Below are 14907 nucleotides of genomic sequence, written 5' to 3'. Positions count from 1 at the left end.
GGGTTGCTGTCAGAATGTCAGAATCCATGTTTTCAAGGTGGCACAGCAGATAGAGGAGCTTGCTTTGCAGCCTGACCCCTGGATGTGGCTCTCTGAGCTGTCCTCTGCCTTCATCATGAGTGCATGGTGAGGTCACACACATGAACACACACACACTTTTTTTAAAATAAATTTTTAAAAAGATTTATTTCTTATGTATACAGTACTGCAGGCCAGGAGAGGGCACCAGATCTCATTATAGATGGTTGTGAGCCACCATGTGGTTGCTGGGAATTGAACTCAGGGCCTCTTAGCCACTGAGAAAGCAGTTTAAGCTCAATTTCCTTTTTTTTTTTTTTTTTTTTTTTTGGAGACAGGGTTTCTCGGTGTAGCCCTGGCTACCCTGAACTCACTTTGTAGACCAGGCTGGCCTCGAACTCACAGCCATCTGCCTGCCTCTGCCTCCCTGAGTGGTGGGAGTAAAGGCGTGCGCCGCCATGCCCAGCCCTCCTCCTGGCAGAGCTGGCCAGAACTCACTAAGTAGGTCAAGCGCCCTCACACACTTGGAGTAGCTCTTTTGTCTCTGCTTTATGAACGCTGCGACTCCAAGCATGTGCCAGTGAGCCTGGCGTCTGTCTCTCTTCCTCCCCTACTCTTTCTTTTTGGAGATGGGGTCTCATATAGCCCAGGGTGGCCTTGAGCTGTTTTGAAACCCTGCTTCTTCCCTTCATCTCCAGCTTCTGAGGCTGCAGTGTTCCTCCACATTCCACGTTCTCTCGGTGCTGTTGGCAAAGGCTTCAGGGTTGCCCCTTCGGTGTGTGCAGAAGTCTGCCATTCTGCTCTAAATGTGGGTGGTGACCTCACGCCTTCCATTGTCACCATCTGAGGCTGCGAGCTGCATGCCAGGTCATCCAGAGAGAGAGAGAGAAGGGACAAGGGTTCTAAAGGCCCAGACAAAAGTCATAGTGGTCAGCTGCCCAGTGGTGGCGCACGCCTTTAATCCCAGTACTCGAGAGGCAGAGGCAGGAGGATTGCTGTGAGTTCAAGGCCAGCCTGGTCTACAAAGCGAGTCCAGGACAGCCAGGGCTACACAGAGAAACCCTGTCTTGGAAAACCAAAAAAAAAAAAAAAAGTCATAGTGGCCACTCAAGTCACAATGTCTTCTCCCTCCCCCTCCCCCCCAACCCCGCTCATATCAATCACAGGGCAGTGGCAGAGACGGGATCCTAAATTCCAAGTTTAGGTCAATCCTGTCCCATTCCTAATCCCCGCCCCCCCCAATGTATGGCTTGCGTGTGGACAATGGCAGTTCTGAAGGAACTGAGCTGTCTGAAAGGACAAAGGGATGAACAGCAACAGGAAGGTTGGGCACGGTGGCCCCGCCCATCACTTCAGGCCTGGTGAGGCAGAGCCAAGCAACCCCATTCCCTGAGAATAATAAAGGGCTACTTGGGTGGGGGGGGGGGTGTAGATGCAATTTTCTTAACCAAAATATTTTATTAACAACTTATTGACCGAGCCTACGTCAATTATAACCTGATTAACCAAAACAGTAGGACATGAGGATTAACTGACACAACAACAAAACCTTAAGGATCTCAGTCCTGAGGAACAATTCTCCGTGCGGGAGCCGCAGGATTTCTTCCACTGGAACCTGGGGTAACCAGACCCCAGGGCCTCAGCAGGAGCCGGAGCCCTGAAGCCTTCCCTCAAGCGGTTTTCTCTAGGAGCATCTAGAAGGGCAGCGATGAACAGCCAGATTTGTCCCAAGTCTTCAATCCGCGCCGCCTCTAGTTCTGGGCTCATTTATATGGCTCCTCCCAGAGTCTGCAACGGGATCTTTTTCATCTGGTAGCAGTTAAGCTCCTGCACGAGGTGGTTGTCCTGCTAGTGAATTAATCTTACCTGTTCTCTTACTAGACCGTTCGATCCCACACTTGGGATCCTAAAAGAACAGGTTTCTCTACTTCAGCAGTGGGTGTCAAGATTTTTTTTGGGTATTTATATACGAATGGAGGAAGTGGGTGTTGGATAAAATTGGGAAATTCTGGCTGCAGAGATGACTCAGGGGTTAAGAGCACTGGCTGCTCTTCCAGAGGTCCTGAGTTCAATTCCCAGCAACCACATGGTGGCTCACAGCCATCTATAGTGAGATCTGGCGCCCTCTTGTGGCCTGCAGTTGTACATGCAGGCAGAGCACTGAACAAATTTTTTTTTTTTCCTTTTTTTTTTTTTTAAAGAGCATCAACAGACGCGCTAATCTGAACTGGAAACATCTGACTCAGCCCTGCCTCCTTTACCACAGGTGACTAAGGAATGCTAAAGGCATTCATGGCTTCCTTGGGAACAGCCCGTGGTCAGCCCCGAGAGCATATATTATGTGGACTGAGCAGGCCGCATTTACTTGTATAACAATGAAACAAAAGGCTGTGGATTTGGTGGGGGTTTATGCTACATGGGAAGAGTTGGAGGGAAGAAAGGAAAAAAAAATGTAATATTTTAAAAAAAGGTTTTTTAAAAAATGGGACAGGAATGGTGGTGCACGCCTTTAATCCCAGCACTCAGGAGGCAGAGGCAGGCGGATCTCTGAGTTTCAGGCCAGCCTGGTCCACAAAGCGAGTTTCAGGACATCCAGGGCTACACAGAGACCCTGTCTTGAAAAAAACAGAGCAAACAAAAGCCAAAAATCCCCACACTTTGTCATGTATGAATGTGTTGCCTGCATGTACACAGGTGTGTGCACCACATGCGTGTGCCTGGTGTTTTCAGAGGTCAGAGGAGAGCATCCGACCCCTTGAAACTGGAACTACAGAGACCACCGTGAGGGCGCTGGGGCCCCAACCCCAGTCCTCTGCAAAAACACCACGTGCTCTTGACCCCTGAACCATCTCTTCAGCCTGTACTGAACAGATATATATATATATATATAACTATAGAAATCTATCTAACTATCTATATCTGTATCTTCCCGGTTCTGCTATGTAACCTGGCTGTCCTGGAACTCTCAGCACAGATCACTCTGGCCTCGAACTCTGCCTTCTAAGTGTTAAGCTACTATGCCCAACTTCCGTAAAAATAAATAAATAAATAAATAAATATATAAACACAGGCACACACACAGATATAAAAACAAGGTTCCTCTGCGCAGCCCTGGCTCTCCTGGAACTAACCCTTGTAGACCAGCTTGGTTTCCAACTCACAGCGATCCTCCTGCCTCTGCTTCCTCAGTGCTGGGATTAAAGGCGTGCGCCACCAACCCGGCCCATAAGCACGAATGATGCTCCGACAAGCTCGAGGGATCAAAGCCCGTTCGCGGAGTGACACGACAGTTTTCCCAAACGGCTCTCCATCGCCACCTCTTGGCTTAAGGTGGAAATTCCCAGGCTGAAGCAAGGACGGCCATATTGACTACGGGAACGGGGCGCGGGGGCATCGTGGATTCCGTTTTCAGTTGGAACAAACCGAATTCCGTTCACCATTTTGAATTGGCAGCAGGAGCGGAGCTCTGACACGTTCCGTTAAGGGTCGGGCTGGGAAGGCGCCCGGGGCGGGGGAGAGCCGCCGCGGCGGGGAGAAGCTGGCAACCGAAGCTCCGCCTCCAGCTTCGGGTTCCACCTCCCGGCCTCACTTCCGCCGGGGGGGTGGGGGGAGGCGTTTCCTCGGCGACGCTGCCGTAAGTCAGGTCGGCGGTTTGCGTCCCTCGGCGACGCTGCCGTAAGTCAGGTCGGCGGTTTGCCGCATCACGGAAGATGGCGGCCACGGCGGCTACGGTGAACGGGACGGCGGGCGTCTCGAGCTCGGGGCCGGCGGCCGCCTCGGGCGGCATCCTGCAGGCAGCGGCCGGCATGTACGAGCAGCTCAAGGACGAGTGGAACCGGAAGAGCCCGAATCTTAGCAAATGCGGAGAAGAGCTGGGCCGCCTGAAGGTAAAAAAGGGGCCGCCGGGTCCTGGATGCTTGAGGGGGAGGAAGGTGGCGCGGCCCCTACGGTGGCCGGGAGGGAGGCCGTGGTGGGAAAGACTGGTTTGTGGGAGACGCGAAGGCCATGGTTACGGCGTTGGGGTGCCGGCGGGGGGCGGGGAGGGAGGCCAGACACAGCCGAGTGTGGAACGAGGGGATGGCGGAAGGCTGAGGCCGGGATGACGGGGGCGGTGGAGGGAATGTGGGGGTAAACCAAGCCGAGCTGCCGGGGCGCCGAGGGCGAGGATGCATCTGGGCGATGGGGGGCAACAGCGATGGTTTGGGGCCCGTTCCGAGGGCCAGCCTGAGTCTCCAGTAGCGAGCTCAGGACGCCGAGGGGTAAACAGAGAGATCGCGTCTCAAAATATGTGATGATGTTGTTGTTGCTGATGAAGATGATGAAACAAAACAAAAACAAGATATGTATTATATTCCTAAGTTTAGTAAGGAACGGTGTCTGGGCTGGATTTGGGGGGGAGGGGAAAGGCAGTACCCCACACTCTCCTTGACATAGATTCGGGGCCCTGCCCTAGTTACCCCCTCCTCAGGCAGGGTTGGTGGGGAAGGCCTTCCCAGACCTGAGTATCCATCCCAGCTGGGCACGGCGTCCCACACTTGTAATCCTAGCGGCTGGCGAGGCTGACGCGGGATTCCAGTCCTAGGCCAGACTGGCCTGTGTAGGAAATTCTCTCTCAAACAAGACAGAAGCCCAAAACCAGCCAAAAATAAGAACAGGAAGAAGTGAGCTCATGGTGTCTCCCCACCCCATGACTCCGCTGGGTAAGGCACCAGTGCCTCCTGTTTGCCAGCGGCGTTACTAATCTAAGGTGAGGTGATTCAGTGGGTGCTCTGCGTGTGCTCAGGCCCTCTGCTGAGCGCTTTACCGGCTCTGACACCCCCAATGCTCATAGCAATGTGAGTTGGGGTGCCTGTAAGCTCTGTTTTTCAAGTGGGAGCCTCAAAGTCCAGAGAGTGTAACAACGCTGTCTGAAGTCTCGTCTCCTCTCCTGTCCCTGCAGCTGGTCCTGCTGGAACTCAACTTCCTGCCAACCACAGGAACCAAACTGACCAAACAGCAGCTCATTCTGGCCCGTGAGTCTCAGCCACCAGGGTTGGTTGGCGGTGATGGGCCAGAGGTGACCAGGAAGTGATGGTCCCAGGAGGGGCCCCAGTCACCACCTGAAAGCCCCTCCCCTAACTCACAGGTGACATCCTGGAGATCGGGGCGCAGTGGAGCATCCTGTGCAAGGACATCCCCTCCTTCGAGCGCTACATGGCCCAGCTCAAGTGCTACTACTTTGATTACAAGTGAGGCTGGGTCTCCTGGGAAGGGGGCTGGGGCAGGCGGGGTTACTTGGTAGTTTATTTCACCTGTGGCTCCCTCCGTCGGCTTCTTCGGCTGGGAACCGTTGCTGTTCTTAGCTCTGTCCCCAGAAGCTGGAGGTCAGAGGTCAGAGGGCTGACTTGGCAATCTTGACACTGGGTTTATGCAGTCTACTTGGTTTGTGTGGTCCACTTCTGCAAGTTTCTAAGCCATTTTCTCACACACACACACACACACACACACACACACACACACTCTCTCTCTCTCTCTCACACACTCAAGGCGCTCTGCCTGCATGTACACCTGCACACTAGAAGTGGGGGTCAGATCCCATTACAGATGGCTGTGAGCCACCATGTGGTTGCTGGGAATTGAACTCATGACCTCTGGAAATGCTGAGCTCCTAAGCAGCTGGTGCTCTTACCTGCCCAGCCATCTCTCCAGCGCCCCCCCCCCCAGGGTGGCTGCTTGCTACCTTTCACCTGCTAGCGCTCCAGTCTTGAGTCCTCTCACTGACATACCCTGCAGCAGGGTTCAAGGTGGTCCACCCGCCTTAGCTTGGAGGTTTCGTGTAGTGCTGCCCCCTGCTGGTTTGCTTTGGTGTTGTTTTGTTTTGTTTTGTTTTTTTCCAGACAGGTTTCTGTATCCTGTCCTGGAACTAACTGTATAGACCAGGCTAGCCTGGAGTTCAGAGGTCCCCCTGCCTCTGCCTCCGGGGTATTGGGATTAAAGGTGGACACCACCACTGCCTGGCTTGCTTTTGAGTTTTTGCTGTGTAGTTCAAACTGGCCTCAAATTTATTGTCCCCCTGCCTCTGCCTCCTGGGTGCTGACGTTAAAGGCAGGGGCCACCACACCCAGCTGTTGTTTTTGGAGACTGTCTCCATGCCCCAAGCTGATTGATAATTCACTGTGAAGCCCTTCTGATGTTTCTGCCTCTCCCTCCCAGTGGCTGGGTAAACATTCTGCTTCCTGAGCACCCACCCTCTGGATGCTGTTCTTCTGGCTTTACTTAGGTTAGACCATTTAATTCACTTATATTTACTGAGCCTGCCTTTATGGTGTGGTCCTTGGTGACAAGCACTCAACGCATAAGAAGTAGGCTGAGTCACTGTGAGGGGAGGCACCCTGCTTGGCCCGTAGGGCTTGTGGCTTCTCTTCCTGTGTGTACCTCACTTGGCTGAACTCCTGTAAGTAATTGTAAGGACCTGGGAGGTGGATGAAGCCCCTGGTTATCTCCCCTGGTCCTGCTAACCCTGGCTCGTCCGTTCCCGGTTGCAGGGAGCAGCTCCCTGAGTCGGCGTACATGCACCAGCTCCTGGGCCTCAACCTGCTCTTCCTGCTCTCTCAGAACCGAGTGGCTGAGTTCCACACGGAATTAGAACGCTTGCCTGCCAAGGACATCCAGACCAACGTCTACATCAAGCACCCTGTGTCGCTCGAGCAAGTGAGGCTGGGCAGGGATCGGGAGGACCTGGCCGAGGGGGAGGTGTCCGTTCAGACCTTGGCCAGGGTCTCCTGGACGAATGATCCGCCATTTTCAATCCACCATCTCATTTAACCAGCAGAACAGATGTGTTCTAGGTACCAGGGTAGCTTCTCCCGTCACGGCAGAGCAGACAGATTAAACCCCTGATCCCAAGCTGCTGCGGGGAGGAGGCTGGCAGGTAGCGAGAGGGAGTCGCCTGTGTGGTGTGTGAGGCGTTGTTGTGGGGAACTGGGCCTGGGAGGGGCCAGAGGAGGTCGGAAAGGGCTAAGAGGTGGTCTGGCAGAGGCTGTGTCCTGAGCTCCCACCTGCCTGCCATGTCTGAGGGACAGCAAAGAAGGCAGTGGCACAAGGGGAGGGAGGCTGGGGCGGAGCTGTGGGACTGAGGGCAGGAAGTTGCGTCTGGTGCTGAGGCCTCCAGAGGACTTAGCTGTGAGGGGGGAGGGTGGCCAAGTGGCAGTGGGCGTGGCGGTTGAGGTGTGTGTGGAGCTGGGCTTGATAGCATCCACCTCTTTCTCCCCTTATAATTGGAGAAATGGTGGTTAGACGCCAGCCCACGGTAGACTGCCAGGGTGAGCGTGTAAGCCAGGCAGGGCTTCTTGGAGAAAGGGGGTGGGGGGAGGAGGAGCCCAGTCTGCTGGGAAAGGGCAGCTAAATGCAAAGGGTGTTGTGGTAGAGGAGGGCTGGAGGCGCCAGGGATTGGGAACCCTGTGCTGCCCTTACCCTCCCCCCTTCCTGGACCGTGGCAGTACCTGATGGAGGGCAGCTACAACAAGGTGTTCCTGGCCAAGGGCAACATCCCCGCGGAGAGCTACACCTTCTTCATTGACATCCTTCTGGACACGATCAGGTGAGGGGCGTCTGCCCGGGCTCCCCGGCCCTGCCCGCTGCCTTTGATTCCATGCCTTGGCGTGCGGCACAGTGCATTTTCCCCCTTCGGGCAGTTGAATCAGAACCTTGTGCAAACTGTGTTTGCTACTGTTGAGTTGCACCCCCAGCCGTGAGTGTTGGCACTGGGCTATTCTGAAAGAGTTTCCTGTCCCTGAGGCTGCCATGAAGCTGCGCCTCCTCTGCTGCCCCAGTGCTGGGGTGACATGCAGACCACCACCTAGTTTACTGTGCCCAGTGCTGGGGTGACATGCAGACCACCACCTAGTTTACTGTGCCCAGTGCTGGGATGACAGGCAGACCACCACCTAGTTTACTGTGCCCAGTGCTGGGGTGACAGGCAGACCACCACCTAGTTTACTGTGCCCAGTGCTGGGGTGACAGGCAGACCACCACCTAGTTTACTGTGCCCAGTGCTGGGGTGACAGGCAGACCACCACCTAGTTTACTGTGCCCAGTGCTGGGGTGACAGGCAGACCACCACCTAGTTTACTGTGCCCAGTGCTGGGGTGACAGGCAGACCACCACCTAGTTTACTGTGCCCAGTGCTGGGGTGACAGGCAGACCACCACCTAGTTTACTGTGCCCAGTGCTGGGGTGACAGGCAGACCACCACCTAGTTTACTGTGCCCAGTGCTGGGGTGACAGGCAGACCACCACCTAGTTTAGTTTACTGTGCCCAGTGCTGGGGTGACAGGCAGACCACCACCTAGTTTACTGTGCCCAGTGCTGGGGTGACAGGCAGACCACCACCTAGTTTACTGTGCCCAGTGCTGGGGTGACAGGCAGACCACCACCTAGTTTACTGTGCCCAGTGCTGGGGTGACAGGCAGACCACCACCTAGTTTACTGTGCCCAGTGCTGGGGTGACAGGCAGACCACCACCTAGTTTAGTTTACTGTGCCCAGTGCTGGGGTGACAGGCAGACCACCACCTAGTTTAGTTTACTGTGCCCAGTGCTGGGGTGACAGGCAGACCACCACCTAGTTTACTGTGGTGCAGGGGTTGAGCCCGTGTGTCCTGCGCGCTACAGGAGCACCCTGGGTCGTCTGTACCAGAGCCCCCTTCAGGCTCTGCAGAGGTGCTGTGCTCTTGTGAAGGTTGCCATGGGGAAGCCTGGCCCTTGCCTGCTCTGCAGCTGGTCAGGGTCGTCCCTCCCTCCTAAACCTCAGTGCTGGAGTGAACCCCAGGAGGGCAGAGCCTGGGAGGTTGCTCCGTGCTGAGGACTGTCCTTCTGCAGGGATGAAATCGCAGGATGCATTGAGAAGGCCTACGAGAAAATCCTTTTTGCTGAGGCTACCCGGATCCTCTTCTTCAACACACCCAAAAAGATGACAGACTATGCCAAGAAGGTGCCTGGGGTGTGGGACAAGGGACTGTGGATCAGGGTGGTCATCAGGGCCACCGTAGCCTGCCTCAGCAGTGTTAGGGCACAGTGAACCTAATCTAGAGACTCTAAGAGAACAAAAGGCTGCTCACGACTAAATCCAGCCGTGAGAGACCTCAGGCAGGTGGCCCAGCTCCCTGAGCTTGCCGGCCTTGCCACAGAAGGGACTAGAGCTGCTTAGCACGGCTCCTGGCTCAGGTCCAGGCGTGCGCTGTGTCTTAGGTCTGCCTTAGAATTCCTAGAAGCAGCTTGTCTGTAACCTGGCTTCACTGGAGTAGAGCAGCGCCCCAGCCCGGGCTGTGTGTCTGCTGCCTCCCGCTGCATAGTGACTCTGCTGTCCCAGGAGAGCAGACTGAGGTCAGGCCAGCCAAGTGGTCCAAGGCTCAGCAGACTGTCAAAGAGATGGCCTGAGGGGTGATGGCGACAGCTGCCGACCGCTGACTGCGGGCCAGATAGTCTTCATTGCTTTGAGTCCTCAGAGGAGACCCATAGAGGGGGCCGGACCTAGCTCAAACAGTGGGGAGACTGAGGCACAGAGTGACATTTCTTGCCTCCAGTTAATCTGGTAGCGGGGATCTGTGCAGAAAGGAGCCATAGCATAAGGGGTGGGAGCTGGGTGGGGAGCAGCCTGTGGAATCTCCCAACTCCTTCCTTGTCTCTCTTTGCTCAGCGAGGTTGGGTCCTAGGCCCTAACAGCTACTACAGCTTTGCCAGCCAGCAGCAGAAGCCGGAAGACACCACCATCCCCTCCACCGAGCTGGCCACACAGGTCATCGAGTACGCCCGGCAGCTGGAGATGATTGTCTGAGCCCTGACCGAGGCGGGCCATGGCTAGTCCAACAACCCCAGGACAGGCTGGCCTTTAATAAAGGCGGATTAACCCATTATGGACCCTAGTCTCCCCAGTGGGACGGTGGCAGGGTTGCTCCTGGAGAGTCGGGGATTTGGGGTGCTCTGGGCCTCCTGGGTGTGTGTTACCCAGTGGCCATTGGCCTGGGTTTTAAGCACAGATGCCCAGGGCCCATAGGAGAACACAGGCCCAGATGAGGGACTCTTCTAGCCAGCTGTGATGCACTGAGGTGCTGGCCAGGGGCCTTGTTTTTTCAGTGATGCGCCATGTGTCTCAATTAACAAAAAATGTTGGCCGTGGATTAAATACTTTTTAAAATGACATGTGACACTGACCTTGTCTGTGGGCTACCATTTGAGTCCTCTGTAATAAATGCATGGGCCCCGGTGTGGGCATGCCCAGTCTGGCCTCCCTGAGCCAGCATTGGAACTTAGACCAACTTGCCCACTAGCTGGTTCTTGGGAAACTGTTTAAGGGGTGAAGTCCAAGTCTAGCCAAGCCACCTGCGGGGTTCTGAAGAAAGCTGTCCAGTTGGTTGTCCTCAGTGCTGCTTCAGAGTGACCCATGACCCTTGGCTCAGCCTGGGTCTGAGGGAAACAGTGCCCCAGCCCTGGGCCTGCAGTGGGGGTGCCCGTGGGGGCACCAGTTAGGACGCCTGACTTGGTGTTCACGGGAGATAGAACGCTAAAGGAAGCCTGGCCTCGCTCGCCCACCCCCCACGCCCCGCCGCCGCCATGGGCAATGGGCAGGCAGCTAGGCAGGCTGTGTAGACTGGTACTTTATTGGCAAGGAAGGGGAGGCAGAGGGAGGTGGGCAGTTGGCTCAAGTGGAATGGGTGGCCTGCAAGTCGTAGTGCTCCAGGCCGGCTACCAGGGAGCCAGCCAGCTTGACGGTTGCTACCCAGGGCGGCTCGCTCAGGTGGTTGGTGGGTGTACTCAGCCTGGGAGGAGGAAGATTTGACAGGGGCTGTCTGTAGTCTCCCCACGGACCCAGGGACACCCTGGCTAGGCAGTGCCTTGTGGGAAGGACTGGTGCTGGTCCCTGGCCACGCCCCCCAGGAGGCCGGCCAAACCTGGCGCTGGGAGAAGGGCAGTGCCCTGATGCGGAAGGCTGGGAGTTTCTCTGGGCCCAGGAAAGGGGGGGGGGCTGCTACTTTACTCCACCCTCAGGTCCCAGAAAGACGTTGGCTTCCTTCTCCCATCTCTGAAGAAATGTGGAGCTGGTCCTTGGTGCCCTCAGGGTCAGGGTCAAGGCAGCCAATAGGCTCAGGCCAGCAGGAAGGGGAATACGGAGGGACTGAGCTAAAGGCCAGTGGAAGGTCAGGGCTCCTGGGGCTCAGCTAGGTGGAGACCCAGGTGAGTCAGGGGTCAGCCCAGCCCATGGTCAGGATGCCAAAGTGTCGAATCTTGCTCTATCCAGGGAAGAGGGTGCGTAGGGATTTGGAGTGTGCCCTCCGCCCCCACTCCTTGACCTCCCTCACCAGGCAGACACGTTGCGTGGCAGGCGACGGTGACGGGATTGATGGCGGCAGTAGCACTTGCAGGGACAAGAATTAAGCACCTCGAAAGGCGGCCAGTGGCGCGCTGCGCCCTTGTCCGTAGCCCCAGCTGTGGAGGTCCCTTTGCTGCCGCCGCCACCACTGCTGCTGTCAGTGACCGCCTCGTTCGGTTCTCCGGGTGTCCCTTCCTCGCGGATCACACCCCGGGCCGCTCGGGGGCCTTTGTTCCTGCGTGTGCGGATCTTGGTGGGTTGGGACACGGGCGGTGACGGCTCAGCTGTAGTGGTTGCTGGAACTTGGTGTGGGGTTGGAGCTGGGGCCGGGGCCTGGTCGGCAGCCACCTTCTGGGGCAGAGTGGGGGCAGGGGTGGGAGCCAAGGCTGACTCCAGGTGGCCAGGGCCTGGGGTAGGCGGACGGGCCACCAGTAACGGTGTCCTCGGGAGCGCTGGTGGCTGCGGTGTGGGTGGCGGCGCGGGTGGCGGCGTGGCTGGTGGTGTGGGCGGTGGCGGTGGCAGTGGAGGCGTCTGCTGCGGACTTGGAGGCGCGGGGCGTGCAGGCTCACCATTGGTGGGCGCGGGGAAGATGAACATGGGCGGAGCCAGCAAGGCAGGTGCGGGCCTCCGGGGCCCCGAAGCTGCATGTGTCTGACCTGGCCTCGGTGGGGGGGATCCCCAAGGCCCTGAGAGCGTGGTCGTGCGCCGTCGGGGTGCCCCGATTCCCCCGACGGCCCCATTGAACCGGAAGTGCCTTTCGGTGCCATCGGGAGGGCTCACCCAGTCGAATTTGGGCTTTGAACCTGGGAAAGCGGTGTAAGGAGGCGGCGGTCGAGCCCGGGCAAGGGGAGCAGGAACCGGAACCGAAGGGGAACCAGAACACCCTTCGCCATCTCCGTCACCGCCCTCGGTTTCCTGAGCTGCACGAGGGGCCTCTCCCAAGGGACGAGTGGCTCCAGGAGGTTGGGGTCCTTGCTTCAGGACCTCAGCATAAGAGATGGCTCCAGAGGAGGCAAACAGTCCTGCCCCACTGCCAGCACCGAGGGCGGCTTTGGCTGCTAAGGGGCGGGAGGCCGGTGCGGGGGACAAATGGGGCCCCGACTTGAAGGTGACTTTGCACAGGAGGCTCAGGCCAGACTCGGAAGTAGCGGACCGAGCCATTTCGCCTTCTCCTGCTTGGAGGTGCGCCCCTCCGCGGGCTCCCCCGGCCGCCTGACCCTCTCTGCTGTGCCTGACCTGGCTTTCTGTGGGGCTTGTGACCGACGAGGCCAGAGTGATTCTGCGGCTCGGGGTCTGCGGGTCGCAAGGCGGCGGCGGTGCTGGCGGTAGATGCTTCCGCGGCTCCAGGAGCGGCGGCGGCGGCGGGGCCGGGGCCCTCGGGACCGGGTCTTTTTCGGTCAGTTGCCGGGGCAGCGGTGGCAGCGGGCCGAGGTTCGGAGGGTCACCCTGACCACGATGGCTTGCCTCCAGCAGGCCGCGGATCCGAGGCACTGCAGTGCCCGTGGGTTTTCGCCACTTAGATGGCGTGGGCAGCAGGGTCCCCACGGGGGGCGGGGGTGGTGTGGAGACCGCCGCTGCCGCAGCCTCTGGAGGGGGTGTCACTGGCGAGGGCAGTTCTAAGGTCAGGGGCAGGGTCGAGGGTGAGGCCTGGGGTTCCGGGGGTATCAGGAGTCCCGGGGGCCCGGAACTGCCAGGGAACCAGACGCCCAGCCCTCGAGCCAGGCGCATGGCAGGGGATGAGGGGGTCACCTCGGGCTCCACCAGAGGCGTTCTGCGGGAGTCGGAGGTGCGGTCTGAGGCCTGCTCTTTACGGGAGCCCCCGCCCGCAGACGGCTCCGACTGCACGTTCCCCATTTTCGAAGGAGGTCGGGGGCTGTGGTTAAAAAAAAGAAAAGAAAAGAAAAAAAAAGCCTTCCGCCAGTGAGTCGGCGGGTTCTGCGGGGACTCCACGGCCCAGGATGTTCTTGGACCGGCCCTGTCCGCATTGGTCTGGCCTTCTCCTCCACTATTCTCTCAGCCCCCCTACTCTTCAGCCTCCAGTTCTCCGATTCGTCATGGTCACGCCCCCTTCTCCCTTAAGTCTCAAAGCCCCGGTTCCTAAGCTTCCCAATGTACTAACGCGCCGTCCCTGACCACTTTGGCTGGTTACATCTCCATCCTCCCCCGTTGCAAGTTTCAAACCACGCCGAGAGTGATGGTCGCGCCTAGTAGCCGACACGGAATGCAAGCTTCTCCCCCTGACACTCACCTCACCGGGTAGGTCCCCCGAGGCCTAGGCCCCGCCCCATCTCCGGTCCCGCCCCCCGATTGTCAAAAGCTTCGGGCCGCATCCTCGCCCCGCCCCCGCCGAGGACGCGTCCCCCCCCCCGCCCCACCCCCAGTGCCTAAAAAAACACCAGGGGCCGTGGTCTAATTAGCCCCCGAGCCCTCCGGTCCTAACCCTCCTCCGATCACCCACCGTCTCTCCGTGTCGATCATTTGGGTCCCTCCCTCTTCTCAGCCAGCAGCAAATCCTCAAAGACACCCGCTAAACTTTTCCCGCTCCGCGTTTGTGACCGCTCTTAACTTAGGCTCCACCCCCTTTCCTTCAAACTCCGCCCCGGCTCCTCAGCTCACTGGACCCCCCCCCACTCACCCACTCCTCCAGCCGACCAAAGATCAGACCACGGCCCCGTGGGCCCAGGGCAGGGCGGGGAACGGCCGTAGCAGAAAATAACCGAAAAGAACGGGCGTGCGGGTGAAGGGAAGCGGGCGAGGCAGCGAGGACGGACCCCCCCCTCCCCCAACCCCCAACCCTAGCTCGAGGCCCCGCCCCTAGCTCGGGGGCCCCGCCCCCATCTCGAGGCCCCGCCCCCTACGAGCCCGCGTGAGCGCAGCCCTTCGAACCTGGGTCACCCTTAGAACTACTAGGACGTCTTCCCAGTGGGCAGGCCCGCCCCGGTCTCCCTAAGCCACGCCCCTTCACAACGCCACGCCCATCTCATTTAAAGCCACGCCCCCAGGACCCCGCCCATTGCGAACACTGCTACGTAGTTCCTCCTTTGGGGGGGGGGCTCTTATCTGACCTGCCCCTAAGGAAATTGATCTCCGAGCTCCGCGTTGCTAAATCCGGGCAGCATCTCTTCCCAAGAAACCTGTGTATACGCTCGGATGGCTCGGAAGGCCCCCCACCCGCCGGCCCCTTCCGTGACGCACCCTCCCCGGCTCCTCCAGCATCCAAGCCTCCTCCTGACTCAGGCTCCCGGGCCCCTCCCCTTTCCGAACCCTGCCAGGCATCCCGCCCCTCCCATCCCGAGCCCGCACCATGGACCACCTTCTCTCTAGAACCCCGAGGCCGCGGGGGCCCGTCTTCTATTTCCCTTCGCACATCATCAGGGACCAACCGTTCAGCTAAGTGGAAGGGCGGGGGGGGGAGGGGAGGGTGGTTCTTTTCTGAGTCCCGAGAAAATGGGGGCTGTAGGGGGTGCCTGTTGGAGCCCGAGCCGGGCTCTAGGACCCAGCGGGCCCGTACGCCCGCCTTGCTCCTACCCCTCCCCCCCAGCCG

General features: G+C 58.4%; 2 protein-coding genes across 4 annotated transcripts; one reads left to right on the top strand and one right to left on the bottom strand.

Moving 5' to 3' along the window:
* The first annotated feature begins 3686 nt into the window (after window positions 1-3686).
* Window positions 3687-10193, top strand: PSMD8 (proteasome 26S subunit, non-ATPase 8). Its single transcript, XM_084771283.1, has 7 exons — window positions 3687-3905; window positions 4958-5030; window positions 5144-5246; window positions 6543-6708; window positions 7497-7597; window positions 8876-8987; window positions 9693-10193. The coding sequence occupies exons 1-7, from the start codon at window positions 3729-3731 to the stop codon at window positions 9828-9830; spliced, it is 870 nt and encodes a 289-aa protein (XP_084627409.1). The 5' UTR covers window positions 3687-3728; the 3' UTR covers window positions 9831-10193.
* A 379-nt stretch (window positions 10194-10572) lies between these two features.
* On the bottom strand, window positions 10573-14143 carry GGN (gametogenetin). 3 transcript variants are annotated; one of them, XM_084771195.1, is made up of 3 exons: window positions 13612-13629; window positions 11353-13236; window positions 10573-10812 (listed from the first exon to the last, which is right to left on the bottom strand). In XM_084771195.1, the coding sequence occupies exons 2-3, from the start codon at window positions 13215-13217 to the stop codon at window positions 10695-10697; spliced, it is 1983 nt and encodes a 660-aa protein (XP_084627321.1). In that variant the 5' UTR covers window positions 13218-13236; window positions 13612-13629; the 3' UTR covers window positions 10573-10694. The 3 variants fall into 3 exon arrangements, with proteins under 3 accessions (XP_084627321.1, XP_084627320.1, XP_084627319.1); XM_084771194.1 differs by lacking the exon at window positions 13612-13629 and adding an exon at window positions 13999-14143 and having other exon boundaries at window positions 10574-10812; XM_084771193.1 differs by lacking the exon at window positions 13612-13629 and adding an exon at window positions 13822-13979 and having other exon boundaries at window positions 10574-10812.
* Between the last annotated feature and the right edge of the window lie 764 nt (window positions 14144-14907).

This window comes from Acomys minous (assembly GCF_964271855.1).
Source record: "Acomys minous genome assembly, chromosome: 20".
NCBI classification, from domain to species: Eukaryota; Metazoa; Chordata; class Mammalia; order Rodentia; family Muridae; genus Acomys; species Acomys minous.
This window is presented reverse-complemented; position numbering and strand designations above follow the sequence as displayed.

Bases quoted from the DNA above. Each gene is read 5' to 3' on its own strand.
- PSMD8 (XM_084771283.1), top strand. From the start codon at position 3,729: ATGGCGGCCACGGCGGCTACGGTGAACGGGACGGCGGGCGTCTCGAGC. The intron at 5,247-6,542 runs GTGAGGCTGGGT...TCCCGGTTGCAG, and splicing joins TGCTACTACTTTGATTACAA to GGAGCAGCTCCCTGAGTCGG. The intron at 8,988-9,692 runs GTGCCTGGGGTG...CTCTTTGCTCAG, and splicing joins TGACAGACTATGCCAAGAAG to CGAGGTTGGGTCCTAGGCCC.
- GGN (XM_084771193.1), bottom strand. From the start codon at position 13,841: ATGATCGACACGGAGAGACG. The intron at 13,237-13,821 runs GTGGGTGATCGG...TTTTAACCACAG, and splicing joins ATGATCGACACGGAGAGACG to CCCCCGACCTCCTTCGAAAA. The intron at 10,813-11,352 runs GTGAGGGAGGTC...TCCTCCTCCCAG, and splicing joins CCACGCAACGTGTCTGCCTG to GCTGAGTACACCCACCAACC.